The sequence below is a fragment of the Macadamia integrifolia genome, chromosome 12, assembly GCF_013358625.1.
Source record: "Macadamia integrifolia cultivar HAES 741 chromosome 12, SCU_Mint_v3, whole genome shotgun sequence".
Taxonomy (NCBI): Eukaryota; Viridiplantae; Streptophyta; class Magnoliopsida; order Proteales; family Proteaceae; genus Macadamia; species Macadamia integrifolia.
In genome coordinates, this window is record NC_056568.1 from 18,877,641 (window position 1) to 18,897,693 (window position 20,053).

The window sequence follows — 20,053 nt, forward strand, 5'->3', positions numbered from 1 at the left end:
TTCATATACTGTTAATTGAGATTTGTGAAATCAGCCTGCAGCAATTTGGTCTCTTCCCTCTTTCCCCTCTCTCTGCTAGAGATTCTCTCATCTTTTGTTATCTTATTTTCTACCTTATTTCTCTCCTATCAGCCTCAACAGAATTCTCTCTCCTTTTCTGGTTCCATACGGAATTTCTAATTTAATTGTCTGAACTTGAATTTATTGAAGGTTTTGATATCCAGAGTAAAATCTGAATATATTAACTTTTATTTATCTTAAACAATAAGCATTTTTATGAAAAACTAACATCAGATAGTAAAAAGGAATAAATATGAAAAATAGTATACCTATCAGAATTTAAAAACTATTAGATACTCTTTAATTTTACAAGTTTGAATGTGTAGCGTCAATATTGATAGAACACTAATTCAATATCCAGATAAATTTTCAAAATAAATAAATAAATAAATGAATATGATTTTGGATAAGGTCTGGATTGTAAGCTATCTGTTTGGGTCCCTCTTTGAATTATAACACAGTTATGTGGAGAATTAAAAAGAGAATAGAAAGAAAAATTGTAGCAGACATGTAATGATGAATAAGAAAAATGGTTCTTTTACTATTTATTTATTTATTGTTCTTGTGCTCTTGAAATGTTCAAATATCATCTGTTAGATACCCAAAAGAGAGTGGTGAGGGGGCATGCGTGGGATTTTTTTTTTTTTTTTTTTTTGGGGTGGGGGGGGTGGGGGTGGGGGACGACACATAAGGAGACAATGGTTTTCGGGGGCTTTCGCTCTTATGCAACAACAACTACTCAACCATTGGGGCAGTTGCCGGGTTCCCTTTACAATGATCCTTCTTGTTTCACTTTCAAGGAATTAAGCTTGTTAAGATGTGTCCCGATAGAGCGTAATTTCTCCATCGTGGACTAAGTTAAGTCTGGGTTTTCTGTTACCTAAACATTATAAATAAAAATAGGAGGACCACAATAGAATACACTGAACTATTGTGGGTTTATCTTTGTGCGTGCGCGTGTGTGAGGTTTTTTTACAAAGCTCATAGAGTTCAATCAGAAATCAAGCTTACAGATTTGATGGCCCATATATTTCATACCCCCAATCTGCAAATGGTGTTGTAATATTTTTGTGGACATCTGACATGAGCGCCACCACTTGATGCGTTTTGTGGCAGGATTGTGTATCTTTTTCTTCCGAGTCAAAGATCTTTGGGGCTGGCAATAATGCCTATATTAAGGTTGTAGGCATCTCTAGTGATGGTAAAGCATGATTGGTCAGTCTCCCTCAACATCTTGGAGGCTTAGGACCAAAGGGGATTTCATTCATGCGCCGAGTCTTCTATCAGTTCTATGTGCTTCAATGGTGAGACAGATTCCCTGCAGTGGCAAGTGATTGCTTCATAAATTTGGAACTTCCATTGGCTAGACCATTAACTGCTTTGACTGCAGCTTTTTTTCTTTTTTGGTATGAGCCATTATAAAACTTTATTCAAAATATCAGATGGGAAGATAGGCAATGGTTGGAAGATCCTCTTTTGGAAGGATTTTTGGTGCTTGGAGGACCCTTATTGGTGGTGTAGTATTCAACCCTTGCCGTTGACAAAGAATATTTTTTTGAAGATGCACCTAACTATATTACGTCTAAGCCAGGTCTCCATAAGAATCTTTGTGACTGAGTACATAGTTTGGTCATGTACTCACTTACTCACTGCTAAATCAAGGGAAAACAGGACAGGTATAGAAGACTAAGGACACATCAAAACTTCAGGCTGTTATAGAGTTGCTCTCAATAAAATTTTCATTCTCCTTATTTTCATCCTCCTGTTCTCACTGCTTTGGTATGCAAGAAAGGCATCACCTCCTGGATCCAGCTCTTTCTTAAACTGTATGCCATGATATTCATGTATCATTCCTACTATCAATCATCCAAATCAGAAGCACAGATAATCATAAATGTTTGCTTTGCCTTCAAGATGAGTTTTATTTGGGTATATGGGGCAGCTTGATCAATCTTTTGAACACCTGGTCATAGTTGTCAAGGCGTCGCCTTGGCGTCCAGGCGGTTTGCCTGGGGCCTAGGCGACAGCCGCCTTGTTGCACTGCATGTCGCCTTCTGTTTCGGCACTTATTTATGCCAAATATCATTCAAGTAAATGTTTTTAATATTTGTTATTTCATTTACTTAAGATATTATTCATAAATAAGCAAATACCCCCTATTTGAATCCAATAAAAATAGTTTAAAAATCAAATTCCAAAAGGATAAAAAGTCAACCCCCCAGTCCAAGAACAAAAATTGGATTTTGGTTATAGGGACGATTTTCAACTTTTAAATGCTAGGGTTTTCTCAATTATGAAAATTTTATAAATTCTATCATGTTAAAACATTGCTAAAAACCAAAAGTCCGGTAAAAAAATATTTTGTTTTGATATTCATAAAATTATTTTCATTCAGGCGATTTTAACAGTATTCGCGCACTTAAAAATAAGTTTGACTGAAGCATTACTTTGTCATTGCAACTCAGATTTAAGTAATCTTAGACTTGTTTGAAAGCTGGTTTTATATTATAACTAATACAAAAAGTCTCATGTAAAAATAAAATCATTTGACCAGTCAAACTTATTATAGAATAAGAGCATTTCTCTAAATATTGATTTTTTATAACTTAATATGACTTAATGTTAATTTTTTATGGTTTGATGTGGCTAAATGTTGATTTTTAATGACTTGATGTGGCTTAATCTTGATTTTTTATGATACAAGGTATATATAACTTACTAAATAATGTTAGAAAATAGGAAAAATAAAAAATAACACTTGTTCGCCTAGTTCGCCCTAAGGCGGGCGCCTTCTCACCTAAGCGCTTAGACAACCCTCTACCGCCTTGGTTCGCCTTGGCGCCGTGACAACTATGCACCTGGTAAAATCAGATGTGGAATCCTTTGCTACTAGCCTACCATCTGCAGTCATCTGGTCAAATAGGAACTATAGGACCTTTGAGCTGCACCTTTTGCTAGTGTATAGGATTGTTGCCAATGCAATCTTTCTGAGCCTTCTTTGTTGAAGATTATGGGAATATGACCATGAGTGATAGTGCAAAGTGGATCTCCATTTCTGCATAGTTTTTGGGCTTGTCTTGTATTTGAGGTGGAAGTTCAGTTCAGTACAGTAGATCTCTTTGTACCTTTACTTTGAGGTGGTTCTTTAGTATACAAGCTGAGAGTCTGAGACATAGTCACAGCATTCCCAGGGAATTTAAATTTTTGAGGGGCAGACATGGGAAGGGGACCAGCTCACTGAATGGATAGTCTTCTGTAGTCCAAGTTTGTATCGCAGTCAGAGAAGTGCAGTTGTGTAGTCTACACATAGATAGATTCTCATGGAATGGCAGCCACTGACTGACGAAGGAAATCCCTTTGTGCTCACAGGAAGTCCCTGTGCTCCCATAGCTAAACACGAAGATTCAAATTTTGGTAGGAATACAAAAGAATGAGAGGGATTATCTGTTATTAAAAGATGGACTGACCCTCACAACGTGGTGCCTACTCTTGGGCCAGTGGAAGAATGATGTGGCCAATTTGAACCATTGGATGATACTAGGAGGAAACTTGAGTCTTATATTGCATAAATCTTATCTTACAACTGAAGGGGTATTGCCCTTTTATAGACCCACTCACGAGTCACGACAGACGGACTTTAAGCTAGCACAAATCCACGGACTTCAAACTATTACAAACCCACACTTTCAGAGAGTTCCGGATTTCACACTAATACAAATCCACACTAACTTATGGTAAAGTAAACAAATACTTAGTCTGAAGAGTAATAATTAGTTGTGTCAGCTGTGGATGCCACGTGGAGACCTGCCATTTCTTCCGCTGATTGATTTACCAGAAATTCAATGTATTGCTGTTGGATGTGGATAATGAGAGGATGACAACCAGTTCAGTTGCTCAAGAAAATTGCACAACAACTTCCTCCACTGCAAATACCTACATCTCTTGTCATCCTCTCATTACCCACATCCAACAGCAGTACATTGAATTTCTGGAAAATCAATCAGCAGAAGAAATGGCAGGTCTCCACGTGGCATCCACAGCTGACACTACTGATTATACTCTTTCAGATTAAATATCTGTTTACTTTACCAAAAGTTAGTGTGGATTTGTATTACTGTGAAATCCAGAACCCTCCGGAAGTGTGGATTTGTGCTAGCTTAAAGTCCGTGTGTCGTGAGTGGGTCTATAAAAGGGCAGTCCCCCTTCAGTTGTAAGAGAAGACTTGTGCAATATAAGACTCAATTTTCCTCCCTTGACTGGTGACATGTCAAAGTTGGTGGCCCAAGTCAACCATATGATGACACACCTTTTAGTGGACTATACCCTTGTAATTTCAGTCAAACTGCCTTGCTCGTTTCTTGACTTTATGATTATTTTCCAAGGATATGTTTTGCATTTGGCTGGAAATTTGACAGGTTGCATAGAAGAGATGGACCTATTTGTTCACCAATCCAGGTGTCATGTAGCACTGTAGCAGTTGGAGGCCACCTATAGTCCTAGGCCTAGCAAAAAATGCAATCTAGGCCAACATTATGAGACTACTTACTAGTTTATTTGAGGCTGCTGGTCAACCCAATCTTGTTTCATGCAACAAAATTTTTGTCTACTTGCCAGGATGGTGATGAATTTTCTGCCTGATGAGTGCCAAAATTAATTATCTTGCAATGTTAAATTATTAAAACTAGATAAATATATTAATATGAAAACAAAATTAATATATATCCTTGTGCTAATTTGAATCCTCATCAGTTGAGTTTTATCCTTTTTGTCCTTTGAATGTAAAGATTGGATTTGCTCATCATTAAGGTTCAGCTTGGATCGTGAAAGTCCACACAGAAAGTAATTGCTTGATTTACATTAGATATGTAAGTTACATAACAATTGGATCTGGTCCACCTTTTGGGGTTTGATTGCTATAATGATGTGAAATTGGTAGCCTCTTTAGGAATTTGATCTGCCAGCTGGACTACTCTTGCCGAATTAAATGCAAATCAGACCAATTTGTATTTAGACTCTCGTGATCAAACTCCTCATGAAGGAAGGGGAGAGGAAGAGATTAAGAGAACCTTGCTGGCACAGTACATTCTATTTTGTTTAATCAGTATGCATGCCAAAAGTGAAATCTTTCTTACAAGATGCTGTATGTCTCTTTTGGTATTTTTACCAGTTAAGTGTTTGAAACTTTTGACCGACTGCCAATACAATAATTTCTTTAGGTCCTCCACTACTTGGAAACTCTAAGACCTCATCAACTGCTTGAGCAGATGGTTTGCACTGCCTTCAAAGTATCCTCTGACACTCTTAGTCAGACCTCTTTTGGTGGTCTAAAACAGATGACGACCAGAATGGATCAGCTGTACCTGACAATAGCATCCATTTTGAAGCCTTTGCAAGGTGCATACTGTCTTCCCATTTATCTGCATCTTGTTTGCAGTTAGCATTTCTCACATAGTGCAAGATTTTCTGAGTTCTACTGATGTATGTGTGGATAACAGCAAATGTCTTGCCTGAGAAGGTTGAGATGATAGATGACCTGAGGAGATTATGTGTCATCTTTGAACATGTGGAGAAGCTTCTAATCCTTGCAGCTTCCATGCATCGTAAGCTATCTCAAGCACCACGTCTTTCAGAAGCAAGTTTCAGTGACTGTTACAGTTATTATAGCCCAAGAATGGGAACAGGCAAATTAGAGAGCAACATTCGGAAGGTAAATGCCACAGAAGTATCTTTGGTGATAAGATTCTTTGCATTCCCATCTTGTAGGGCTGTAAATATGGTCAATAAGAAGAGTGCAGATTTATGTGCTGTGTGGAACCAATCATATGATAAACATTAAGGAGATCAACCACATTATTCTAATGAGTGGCTGGCATAGTTGTCTTGGCGTTGCCTAGGCATCCATGCTTTTCCGAGTTTACATTGATTTATGTTTATTGCTTTGTTTTTTGATGAATATGCTTATACTATGTCATATGTTTTTTTATTATATGTTGGTTTCCTCATATTAAGTCATTACTGGCATAATTATATCATATTGTATTGATATGTTTTCTATGTTATATTTAAGCATAATAATATAAACTCATCGTTGCTATATTACTTTTGGAGAAGTGAGGAAAGACATGCATAGTTTAGGTTTGTCCAAGTATGACCTTGAATAAATATGATTGAAGAGCAAGAATCCATGTAGCTGACCCCATTTAGGTGAGATTTTACTGATTTTTTGTGTTGTATCTTTTTACTTTTACTCTTCGTTTTCTGTCTTTGATTGGGCCCATATAGCCGACTCCATTTAGTTGGGATAAGGTTGAGTTGTTTGTTTGTTTGTTTGTTTATGATTGCTATTACATATACTGAACACCTAGGGCGCCTTGGCACCGAGATGCTCATCCAAGGCCTTGGGGCACCTAATCACTTTGACAACCATGATGAACAGTCAGAAGTATCTGATCTGTAACATTATTTTGTTGGTCATGAGGGCCACAGCATGGAGATGCGGATTAAAGTCTAAGGGCAGGCACCTTGTGCCGAAAAAAAAAAAAAAAAAGATGACCCAATTCGTCCCTCCCAGGGCCCCATGTAAGCAGGACTGCACCAGGTTCCAGTCTCTTTCTCTGAATAATATCATAAAGGTCTAGAGAAGTATACTCATCGGATAGTTTCTTGACTTGGGTATTGATTTTGGCTGATGCTTCTACATGCGTCTGTGATATCTACAGACCATATTCATCAGGGTGAATGGGGTTTTAGTACATCCCTTAATCACAAAAATTTTAGGAAATTTTGTAGTATTGTCTGATTTACTGATCTCACTGACCATTTCTGAATGACCAAAATTATTCATTAACAAATAACTAAATCAATGGCTGTCTTTTTTTTTCCCCCTTCTGGGGGGTGGGGTAGAAATGGCTGTCTATTTCAATGAATGGACTGGATGGTCCGATCCAAACACTTTTTCTTTATTATTTTTTTTACCTATTATGTATTGCTTGCCATTTCGCAGACCAGCATTCTAATCCAAATGGTCAGACCTGTGATTTTTAAAAATATAGGACGGTTCAGGATGGTCAAGGGTCCTGTCAGGCATCCTGAACCATCCTAGATGTCCTTACCAATCATTCTAGACCTTCTCACATGGGCAAAAATGGAATACTTGGTGGGCAGCCGGGACAGCCACCAGTCGTTCCCTTCAAACACTGCATCAGACAATTGAGAACTAATACCAAATTGTCCGGGTTCTTGTCCATCTTAAAAATAGGACTTATTATCTCGTGGTTATGGTTCTTGCTTAGGAATTCAATACGAAGCAACAGGTGCGGAGGTATGAGAGACACATTGTGGAGAATCTGTTTACACCACCTACAGCCAACCAATCATGGAGAAAAGTTCTAAGCATGGGCAATCTTCTTAATGGCCATGAGCCGGTTGTGAGGGAAATCATTTTCTTCATACAGGATAGCATGAGCCATGATCATTACGGGGATCGGAGGAGCCCCCACGAAGATATCGAGACACATCGGATGTACATATGTGGAACATCTAATGATCTCCGGGTAGCACATTCTGTTACCTCATGTGATTAATCTTTCTAGCATTTCTTATTGTCATTCTAATGTAATTATCTATTGATAGATTTGTTTCTTATGTTTATTTAGTTGAAATAAATTGAAGAACATTTTTGAAAGACTCATTATCATTTTTGTTTAATCGATATAGATTGAATAAATATATAGAACACAAACAAAAAAAGTAAATATGATGCAGAGCAAAGCCTTGAATCAAGCATAAAAATTCTCTTGAGGCATGACTAGGCAGAATTAATGTAAGATCTACAAACTGTGCAACTTGTTCTTGGAACCAGAAATTATTTGCATTTCAGTGTACCGCAAAGTGAAAATGTTCTTGCTGGCATGGCCATGTTCTCTGAGCTAAATTTACAGTCTATTTTTGGGATTTGGAGTCCTCGGAAGCTCCTGTAACCTGGACTTGAAGTATGTGAAAGAGAGAAAAAGAACCAATAGAACTAGAAGAATGCTTTGTCAAGCCTGCTGCCTGGGTTTATTGAGGATTTGGATTATCAACTTTAGACAACATGTTCAGAATAGGCTAGGCATTTGGAAAAACATAGACCTAAGAACCCTAGTAGAATGAGGATGATGTGTCAGAAATAGTCGGGATAGCTCAGCTGGTAGAGCAGAGGACTGAAAATCTTGTCCCAGTCAAATCTGGTTCTGGCACATGGTTAATTTCTAGAATTAGAATAGATACCCATACAAATTCATTGATATGGATCGACATACATGTTCATTAAGTCATGATTATACCATTATTGTCTTAGGCTGGCAGAACATTCCTCACTAAATCTGTTCTGCAACACTTTCCCACCTACATGANATCCTGACCGTTGATGATGCACCTTCCACGTGTCGCTCGCTGCACCTAGCAAAACATGGAACAACAGAAGATCAGAACAATAGAGGATTTTTATCCGGGGGGGGGGGGGGGGGAGCAGTAGGATTTGTCTCATAAAGCTGAAATATATTTAAGTCCCTTGGATCGGCGCCAAAATAACTTGATCAAACATGGTTTAGTCATATGGAATCTTCGGTGCTTGTTCAGGTGTACGTATGAACCACACAAGCTGAGAAGATCCAGTGTATTGCCACAGCCTGATCCTTGATGCTCCTGACCAATAAGAAAGGTCGTAGGATCATCTTCTCCATCGGTGTCAGCGCAAAAACACTCTAGCCCTCAGAACAGGATCTGAGCCACATGGCTGAATCCCAACCATCGATTTCAAATAACCAGAATATGCCTTATTACAATCAGCCGCTATTGCCGTCAAACCTTTGTGCTAAAGGCCCCTTAGTGCGAATTTAGAAAAATTACAAAGAGCTGCCTCAAACTATAACAATAAATGATGAAAACCACTACCAACACCGAGAGCTTTTGCCAATTCTAGATTTGGGATTTTCGGACCAATTTCACGAAAACGGCCATAACTTCTTCATAAGACTTAGGATTAAGTAAAAATGAAAAGGGTATGAACCACGACTCGATGGTCTACAAATTTTCAAAAGACTCGATCATCAGACTCACATAAAAAAAGATCTAAATTCCCCTAAATATTGCAGAAGCTGTAACTTCTTTATACGATATCGAAATGGGACAAAATCTGGTGCGTTGAAAAGAATTAATTATGATTGTACTGTTACATGGAGGATACATCTTCTAAAAAACCTATTTTCAATATCGAAAATGCCCCCGAATATAAATATGCCAAATTTACCAATGTTGGTCCGAAAATTCGCATCACCTACCATGGATGACTCAACTCACTTCAAACACTTCATACACCACTATCATCTCATCGGAGAGACCGTACGCTGCACATCACCAGTGTCGGATACCTCACCCCAACTGACGACCTCATCACTACCATGTGGCCGAGGTTGTTAACAAGGATAACTAGAAAACAACACTCCTATCTGGACCGATTTTTTCTTAATAGACTGAATCTAAATGAGGTTTCTAACCATTAGCTTCAGTTCTCTCAACTCATTATTAATGCCACCACTGATCATTTCTTTGAGTTCTTGGATTTCATCCATTAGTTTGGAGATAATGTCATTCATAATCGGCAAAGTGAACTTCGACTAGTCCATTTTCTAGATACTTAGGGAGGAATGACATTGGTTACGTTGGAATTGGATTTGGTTCTTAATGACTTTGAAAATTAGGAAAGAAACGACTAGCAATTGAAAGGTGAAAGATCAATCTTTATCAGATTGAAATACTGCCACATTGAAATGAACCTTAATTTAGTCTAAAATCCGCTTAGATCCCTAATCTTATATGGAGGTCCACAAAGATCAGGGCCCATTCAGGACAGATGGTGTACGTTGAATCAGGCATCAAATTATTATGAAGATGTTTTGTTTAATAATGACAACGATAATGGTTTAATCGAAGTCTCCATCAACATCCCAAAGGACATTGGCCTACTGTAGAATCTTGTGACTCTTTAAGTTGGATCCGGCTAGTCTCCTTATATTCAATCCCCGATGTCTTGCCAAGTCTACCTGGGAAATTGACACGTGTACATAATGGATCCAATGACTGTCATTCTTTGCCCAAAAAACAAAAAAACCACCCATCTTTGTCAGAAACCCACACCCGACACCCGAGCGCCATATCTTACCCATACGAGATTTATCCTCTGTTTTCTCTACTGTGCCCTCTCTTCCCATCTTCAAAGCTTGTGCTAGGGGGCTTCAGCGGTTTTTGTGGCAGATGGCCGGTTTTTTGTTCTGAAAACTGGGTTTCGTTGGTGGGTTACTGGAGGTTGGGTTTCTGGAAGGAGGGATTTCTAAATTTTTTTTTCTTTTCTTCTGGGTTTTCCTTGGTGGAGTCGTTGTTGGTGTTTTAACGAAAAGGAGGAAGTGGTGGTTGGTAGTTTTGTCTTCTGAAATTTTGAAGATTGGATGGATGGATGGATAAGAGGAGGGTTGTTAGAGTACTAACCCCTCAAAATGTTCAGTGTGGGAATTCGGAATTCTGAAGTTGGAAGGTGGGCTGTCCAAGTGAAGGAAGGACCAAGGAGGATAAGATTTGAATGTGTGTTTGTTTGTTTTGCTCAAGGAGGATAGGTACTGCTTCTATCTGCTCAGCATTTCTGGAATCTGGTTTTGGGTTTTTAAAAGGCTCAATATTTGCAATTATTTTGAACCTCCATTTTTGTTCCTTAATTCCATTTTCTTTTCTTGTGACATATGACTTGTGAGTCGAGTAGATTTAGACACATCCATTTTTTAGATCGGCAGTTGGGAATTTTACCTAGGTCGCCTTTGATCACCGGGGTCAGCAAAACCACGCCTCTGTAGACGGAGAAGCTCTGGGGGAGGGCAGTTTGGGAGAGAAGAGATCGGAAGAGGGTCTCGGCAGTTTGGGAGAGAAGAAAATGGAAGAGAAGAGATCGGAAGAGGAGAAGAGATCGGCAGTTGGGGATTTTACCTAGGTCACCTTCGATCACCGGCATCGGCAAAACCACCTCTCCTTATAGATAAAGATCAGATTCCATATGAGGAACACAGTCTCTGCAACTCCTTCAGTGGGATTGCTCCCTGTTGTTCAGTAGGTCTGAGATTTGAGCTTTCATTTCACGACCTTACCTGGAGAGAAAAGTCAAAGCCGTTTCATGAAAATGTGATCGGATTTGGAAGCCGCGACGAAAAATGCCGGTGAAAGGAGTGCAACGAACGAGGTGGGAAGAAAAGGGCATAGTAGAGAAAATAGAGGAAAAAATCTCGTACAGGTAAGGGCATGGCGGTCGGGTACGGATTTTTATTAAAGTCGGGTGTTTTTCTGGGAAAGACTGATAACCGTTGGATCCGTTTTGTACACATGTCAACTTCCCAAGTAGACATGGCAAGACATGGGCAATTGAGGATAATTGAGGATAAGGAGAGGAGCCGGATCTCTTTTAAGTTTGGTTGACTTTCAACAACTCCAGTAGATGCCATAACTTAATTTTTGTTTTGTTTTATTTATTTATTTATTATTATTTTTTAATATACACAAGCTATAAAACAGACAAGTCACATCAAACAAGTTGCACACAAAAGTTAGCCCACATTGTGGGTGTTGGGTCAATTCCACTTTGAAATAGAGAAGACTATGTATAATTTTGGTTCAAGATCGGCCCTATTCCTTAGGCTAAGACTGTTGGATAATATACTGTATCACTTACCCCAGTCCTTGATGTTGTTGGACGGGCTAAGCAGAAATGGATCAAGATCCTACCAAATGGTTGATTCACCAATTAGAGTTAGTTGTGCTAGTCTTAGTGTATCAATCTATGTTTTGAATGCATGTATGCAATTGATCTTCAATAGGACATAAGGTTCCCTTACTACAACAAGGAGCATCGAATATACCTTACACCGGCCTTCGCCATTGGTGTTCAAACAATACGTTGATGCATCCCTTTAATATACCCGAAGGTGTTGGAATGGAGGGTTAAGAGTTAACCATGGGGGCCCCATGAACCTTCATTCCAATCCCATAGCTACTTGTCCTATGAGAAGCTATGCATAGTGCAATGCAAGTGCATGAAAGTGTAATGCATGATTTTTGTTAGTTAGAAAAAAACCCTAGCAAACATGTTCTTTGCAAAAAAGGCTCAAACAATAATTTTACAAACAAAGTAAGCAATCATGTGCCACCTAAATCTAGAAATCCTCAATGGACTCGCCACTGTGAAGTTTAGTGGGGTTTCACATACCTCTCATTGTGAAAAGAGCGTTGTGAGTCCGACAGTCTCTGTTGATTAGGAATCGCCACCTAAATTAGGGTCTAGGTACCATCACTAATTAAAATTGAAATTGAAACGACTCCATCCTAATTATCTAACCACGAGTTAGGGTTCGTGTCGGATTGTGATCCAAGGAAGGGGTTAAGCACTTCCGTCCACCAGGTAAAAACTATACTTTAACCTTAGGTAAGCACACATTATTATTGAATGGGCTATCTAGGTTTGTGTACACAAGCATCAATATCACACAAGCATTGAAAAGAAAGAACGACCAAAATGTAAAGGAATAGGGCAAAAATCCACATACCTATATCTAGCTGCTCCGCATGGCTAGTATACTGAATGTAAAACAAACATGTTGATATAACATGTAAAGCATGGTCATACCCTAGAGTCTAGCATTCAACATGCTAGAAATGCTATGCAAGACAAAATTGAAAGAAGAGGGGTGAAATCAACATACCTCTGTCCAGTTGCTCTATAAAGTTAATATACAGAATGTAAAGCAGACATGCTGGTGCTATACAAAAGATCATGGTGAAACCCTAATCTATCATTTGTACAAGGTGGGAATTACAAAACTTCTAGTAATGGCATGTATGCATAAATCATGAGATCTAAGCATCTTAAGTATAAAAAATATGAGAATTGAGAAGTACATACATTGAAAATATGATCATGAAAAAGAAAGGTATAATATCATAAAGAATTATCGCAAAGTGATGCAAACATGTCAAATTGCCACTGAATATGCAAAAGCATGATAGATGAGCGTGGAGAAGCATTGAAGACTTGTAGACATGAAGTTTGGAATCATAAAGATACAAGTTGATGGTTGAATATAAGATACAGAGATATTGTATCAAAGAAAATGAAAGTAAAGTATTTTGCAAAATTTCACATTGCTCTCGGGAGGCAAATTGTATTGTTGATTTCTTAGCTAAGGAAACAGCTAAATCAGGTACCCCGGGGAGAGATGTAATCTTTCCAAATCATATAACAGAAGAACTTAGTCATGATGCTCAATCTAGGCCTAGGTACCATTTCTGTGTTTGCTAATTCTTTCCCTGCTGATGGTAATGCCGAAGGTTGGGTTTAAGAATCATGCTTTATTCTATTGCGTAATTTTTTGATTTTTTTAATTGATCCTTTTAGCGAAATAAAAAAAGATGAAGATAAAGTGCTCAAGAGTCATGTAAAAGAAAATGACAAAAATACCCCTATGCCTTAAGAAGACCTAAAAAGGGAAAATAGCGAAAATAGAAGGGAAAACCTCACGTGATAAATCAGCGGCTAAAACCATGAGTTGAAAAAGGACGCAAACTTGATTAAATTAATTGAAAAACATTTTAAAGAAAAATATGTAACACTTATGTACAAATCATATTACCAAGAATGCCCTTGGGTCTAGACATGCATTAAAAAGTAAGAAATGTGAGAAATGGGGATGGGATGATCTTATACCTAAGGACATAGGTTAAAAACATGTAAACTAATTGAAAAATCTTTAAACCATCTTAGAAGTCAAAGAAAGTTAACATGAAATAATATTGTATAGGTAAAAAACAAAAAAATCCAAAACCTTATCCCAAGATAAGGGGGCTGGCTCCATGGAGATTCCAAGAAAGGACGAGCGTAAGAATCCATACAAAAGATATTGATGGCTAATTATAATAAGTGGCGGCTGTCAACCTGACATACCACTACAGATCAACCACGAGCTTATAACGATAGACTATAATAAGGTTACCAGCTGTCTACTTTGACATACCAATCTAGCCAAAGCATCCTATATGCATTACATCCACAACCAAGACAATCCATCACTAACCTACTTTTATAAAAGAAGAATGAGATAACGAATTCTTGGCAAGCACGAAAGTAACAATTTGAACACACAGCTCAGCATTGAAAACTATATAATCATTCTTGATTAATTAAAACATCCATGGCAAATGGCTTCTTAGTGGTTTTTGTCTTTCATAAATCCAAGAATTTCACCTCTGACTATGAAATACGAATGCCCTTGATTGTATAATTAAAAAACATTGATTCAAAACGGGTAAGTAATCTATCAGAATCTTGACCAAACACGGTAGAAAATCCGGTAAAATTAGTAGACAAACCATTAAAATTCCGTGAAATTCATATTGGAAAGAAGAGACCTAGATATACAATTATTAAGAAGGAAGATTTATGAAAATTATGATTAAAACAAGTGAAAAGCGGTTTTTTTTTTTGCTAGAATGTAATTTTATAAAAGAAAAAGAAGAAAAATAACGAAAATACAAGGAAAATCTTCCACAGAGAGCGAGCCTGGGATCCCACCTTCGGCATTGCCATCAGCAGGAACCCAAGCAACGCACAACCAAAATCTATAATTAGGTCTACTGATTACATCAATAGTCAGCATCTCAGAAATATGTCCAGAAACGTCACTTTTAAAGATGTAGACTTTGCCTTTGCCACCTTCATCGCCAAATAATCTGCAATGTAATTTGCCTTTCTAAAATTGTGGGTAATCTTCCAGGTGACAGATGCCAAATATGGTCTAATATGAATCCATCTCTGGAGTGCAAACCAAGGAATCTTTTTCTGATTCACCACCTCGACCACTGCAGTAGAATCCGATTCTATCCAAAGGAAAGGAATATCCATCTCTTTAGCTTTCATCAATCCATGCATAAGACTTTCTATCTCAACTACATATATACCTTTGACACTCGAATAGATGCTGTAGTTCACCAAGAATCTTCCCGAATGAAGTGAAAACAACGACTGACTCAGAAAGATCTTGATAGATTGCAGACCTACTACGGTATAAAACCTGAATTAAGAAAAAAAAAAAAAAAAAAGAAACATAAACATGATAATGTAAAATTTCTAATGTATACTGTAGAGACATAAGACTACAATCAAGGATGAAAAACTGTGTAGAACATATTGGCAAAGAAAGAAAGAAAAAAGAAGAATATAAAAAAATCATGAAAGATTATAGAAAAATCAAGTATGAAAGATAAGGCATAGGGGTAGAATGTGATATAAATGGTTCAGAATAAAATCCCAGATTGCATATAACTATGCACAACACCGCTGCTGTACTGAGGGCAGCAGTGACATGTGCTCATTATGGCGGGTGTATCTCCATAAGAAAACATAGTATTAAATGAAACAAAAACCAAACAAAAAATATACTCGATTTCCTATAACTTTCATGAAGGATGCATGTGGGTTGGAGTGGCCTAGGCTCAGGTTTCAGTCAAGTCAGATCTGGTGTGCAGAACAGCAAGAGGTTCAACCAAAGTTGTTCTTGAATATGAAATGCTTCCTCTCAATAGTGTGGGGTTGTATGGGATTCTTTTTTTTTTTTTGGCTAAAGATTCGGAATTTTATTAAGAAAGGAGAAAAAAAAGGAAGGAGAAATAATTCTCAAGAGAAACTAGATTTAAAAACCCCAACCTTCGGCATGTCCATCAGTAGAGGAAGAAAAATCTACGAATACATAAATCAAAACTTGAGCCTTGAATCCGTGTCATGAGCAAGATCTGATCTGATATGAGAAGGGAAAGGACATCCAATCTAGATTCTCCTGATTTTGCTGCTTCTCTAGCTAGGAAATCAGCCATTACATTTGCTTCGTGGAAGTAGTGAGTTATCTTCCAACTGATTGAAGCTAAGAAATCCTGGCAAGATATCCAATCATGATAAGCATACCAAGGAATAGAACAAGCTTGACCACCACAACAATTGTTGTTGAGTCTGATTCAATCTAGAGAGCATCCACATTCAAATTTTTGACCAATATAATACCTTTAAGAAGAGCTCTAAATTCTGCATAATAATTCGATTGGACTTAAAATTCTTTGAATACTTAATTGTATTTATAGCTTTGAGTGCCCTTATATCTTCTAAGGCAATAGTTTCCATTTTAGTGGGATCTACTTCCTTGATGGAAGTGGTCAATATGGCTATGTATGAGAATAAAATATTCTCCCATAGCCATAAAATCTTTGTTTTATCCCCAAGGTTTCTATAGCCTTCTAGGGTGTACTAGGGCCTTAGATTGTATCTAGGTACGTGTTTTAGGGAGCAAGGAAGTGATATAGTCAAGATCTCTCGCAAACATTTACAAAATCCAGATCTTATTGTAGAATCGGCACAAAGTGAGATTTTCCCGACACAAAGTGAACTTCAGCCGACATCAGCCATGGGCCAAATGATGCCTAGCCGACTTTAGCCAGACTGCATTTGATGTCGGCCAAATTGCAAATGGTGTTAGTCTGGGTCAGTATGAAAACTAATCCAGGTTGGCTTCTTGGGTTGGATCCAGTTGGTTCTTTTCTTGAACTGGGATTAGTTGATGGTTTTTGGGTTGGTCTTGATTCATTCTATGTATGTCAAAGTCGTTCATTCTATGTATGTCAAAGCTATTAACCATATTTTGAAATCATATTTTGTTAAGTTATTATCTCTTTAACCAACATGGGCACTTAGGACATTGCTTAGGTCAAGGGGGAGAAACACCTTACCATAGTTAAAGGAGCCTGTCACATTTTCAAGAGAATTTCACTTCATTATCGCCTGACCACTCCAGGGTGACAAGTATTTGTCTTCACATGGCCATAATTTGTAAACAAAAAATTATAAAATAATGGGGTGAGTTCGAAAGCTTAGTGACTAAAACCTGCTAAGATAATTCCACACCGAATAAGCATGCATACTCATGAAACCAAAACCATAAAGAACCATAGTTCAAACATTCACAACATATCAATCTTAGATTACTCAAACTATGATGAATTTAGCATTTCAATAAATACAAGGTCTATTGGCAGAAGTCTCACCCAAATGTCACTTTGTATCTATATGCCTCACCCGTGGTCTCTTGACCAGGTCTTACCATTAGGTTTCTTGACTGGGTTCGACTATAGCACGTCTCTTGACAGCTACTCACTTCACTGTGTGATCTCTTGATCGGGTCTTACCATTTAAGTCTCTTGACCGAGTCTTATCTCAGCACGTTTATCCACAATAGAATCCCCCAAAAGCATTAACAAAATAGTCATAATTTCCATCCATTGCTTAAAACATATAATAATTCCATCACACATTGTAATATGCAAACCACATCCATTAGAATATCATGATTCGTCAATATAAATATCGCTATATCATCACCACAATCACAAATAGACACACCTACCTACACAAGAAAACTATATAAGAGAGGATTCACTCGCCTCAATGCGTTAAACACTATTCCAAGAGAAACACGTTCAACACAATTCCAAGTGAAAACCAAGCAAATAAATGAAATCGAGCTCAAGTAACTCGTCACCTATTAACCCAAAAACCACCCAACAGTGGGTTAGTAAACAATAGGAAACCAAATCACCAAAGTCCTCTGGGCTCAACCCTCACAACAGCAAAACATAACCAACCGGTTTGAACTGGTTCTGTAATCCAATTTGAACTAGATGGTTATAGGGGCCAACTGGTTCAGACCGGTTATGAACTGGTTTGAACCGCATGCACCCAGAAATCTAACTCTTCCCTCACAGAGAATTTCTCATCCAACTTTGAGTGCGATTTCAGCTCATTTAGAAGCGAAATTGGACAAAATCTATTTCTAACAAAATTGAAGCACTATGAGTCTGGTTTCTAACAAACTTAGAATAAACTCATTTGGAGTTCAAATGGATGAGTTATACTATCCGGAATGAACAGAGGTAAGTCAGCTAGAATAGGATAACATTTATGAAATGGTTTTTAACTCTGAAATTTCAGATTTACGCTCCACCTTTGAGCCCCGATTCACATGCATGTTAATTCCTACCCATAATCATATTTTAAATACATTCTTATCATACATTGCGCATTTAATTAATCAATATCAATATGCATCACAAAAAGGTTTGTTAAATGGTTGGAAGTTAAAACTCTAACCTGAAATTGTGGCTTCAAAGATTCAAGAAGTAGCTGAGGTATTAGGCTTAGAAAATTTTCAAATCACTCTAACTTTCACTCTTTCTTCTTCATTGCTCTTGCATGCAAGGGAAAACTCAAAGCTATGGAGTTCCAAGCTTCAACTCAAACTCACTCTCTTACATCTACTTTAAATCCTAAAGTAACGTTTTTCCTTTTCTTCTCACACCCTTTCCTAACAAATAGAACAACATCTAACTTGTTATTTCTTCTCCTTCCTCATTTTTTCCTTCTTCCTGTTCTCTCTTTTTCTCTATTCCCACTCAACAGTATTACAACAATTTAGGAAGAAGAACAAGACTTAAGGGATTTTCTTTCTTTTGTTAAACAGATTAAGATTTGTGAATCACCCCATTTGGTTCACAAAAAATGTAAAACTAGATTTAAGGGGAAAAAAAGACTGTTAAAACCAAATTTAAGGAAAAAAAAAAAAAGACAATGTTGAATAATAATAATAATAATAATAATAATAATAATAATTATTACACCTACAACTAAGCAATCACAAAAAGGTAAAACCAAACTTATAAAAAAAAAAAATAAAGTAGTATACCTAATATTAATTTTACTTTGAGAATGATTATTTTCTATGGAGAATTTTTTATTTTTTTAGTCGATTCTATGGAGAAGTTTAGGTATAGTAAGCGAAGTGTGGATTGACATGCATAAACTCAACGTTGTCCAAAGTATGACCTTGGATAGAGCCTATTGGAGGGCTAGGATCCATGTTGCCTATCCATTTAGATGAGATTCTCCTAACTTGTTGGGCTATGTCTCTTTCCTCTTACTTTCATCTATTTATTCTCATCTCTCATTTCTCATCTTTTTGTCTCGGCCTTCCTCTATTTTCAGTTTGAACATTTTTTTCTCTATTTTGTTTTGCATGGATCCATGTAGTAGATCACATTAAGTTGGGTTAAGATTGAGTTTCTTGTTGTTATTGTTGGGCTAATGACCTTTTTTAAATGACAAGAGGGTAATAGATAAACCCTTTTTCATTTTCTAAGTACGAGTTTATAACTAACGTTTTGTTCCTTGGATTTTGCAATGAGGGAGGAATGACTGAATATATCAAATTGGGACTTTAAGGCACCGTTTCATAACATTTCTGTTGTTTCTGTGTCTAGAAACAGCAGAAACGGCTTTTCATGTTTCCTGAAACAAAAATAGATTTTTTATTATTTGATAAACCTATTTCTCGAATTTTTTTTTGCAGACATAATACCACTAAAAACCCCAATAGTATCACCGGATGCCCAAAAAGGAGAGAGGCCGGTTGCCTCTTGTTAGGTTTAAATAATTGAGAGATCTATCGGGCACAAAAAAATTTTTTTCTCTCAAATTCGTTGCTAGAAACGACTTTAAGGAAACAAGTCGTTCTAGAATTATAAATAGGCATACATTTTGATTTATGTTTCTAGAAAAGGGTGAAACGGAACAACTTTATCATACGCTTTTTAGACTGTTTCTCCGTTTCTGGGAACAAGAAAATGCAGAACGACAGAAACGAAATATTATCAAATGGTGCCTAACTTTGTAACAAACTAGAAGATATATATATATATATATATATATCCTGAACTTTTTCTTTCTCATTGTTTCTAAACTTCATTCTCTCCCTTTGTCCCTTTCTTCCCCATTCCTATAACCAATATGAGCACCCTCTAACCCCCATCCCTCCCCTCCCCACCCCCC

The 20,053-nt window shown here is 37.3% G+C and overlaps 1 protein-coding gene and 1 long non-coding RNA gene across 2 annotated transcripts; both read left to right on the forward strand.

Moving 5' to 3' along the window:
- The first annotated feature begins 1,162 nt into the window (after window positions 1-1,162).
- Window positions 1,163-7,830, forward strand: LOC122057503. Its single transcript, XM_042619623.1, has 4 exons — window positions 1,163-1,364; window positions 5,277-5,454; window positions 5,556-5,767; window positions 7,353-7,830. Exons 1-4 carry the CDS (start codon window positions 1,269-1,271, stop codon window positions 7,641-7,643), a joined length of 777 nt encoding a protein of 258 aa, XP_042475557.1. The 5' UTR covers window positions 1,163-1,268; the 3' UTR covers window positions 7,644-7,830.
- Window positions 7,831-10,208: 2,378 nt separating this feature from the next.
- Window positions 10,209-11,662, forward strand: LOC122058451. Its single transcript, XR_006133776.1, has 2 exons — window positions 10,209-10,709; window positions 10,853-11,662. It is a non-coding gene; the product is annotated as an uncharacterized LOC122058451 (long non-coding RNA).
- The last annotated feature ends 8,391 nt before the right edge of the window (window positions 11,663-20,053 follow it).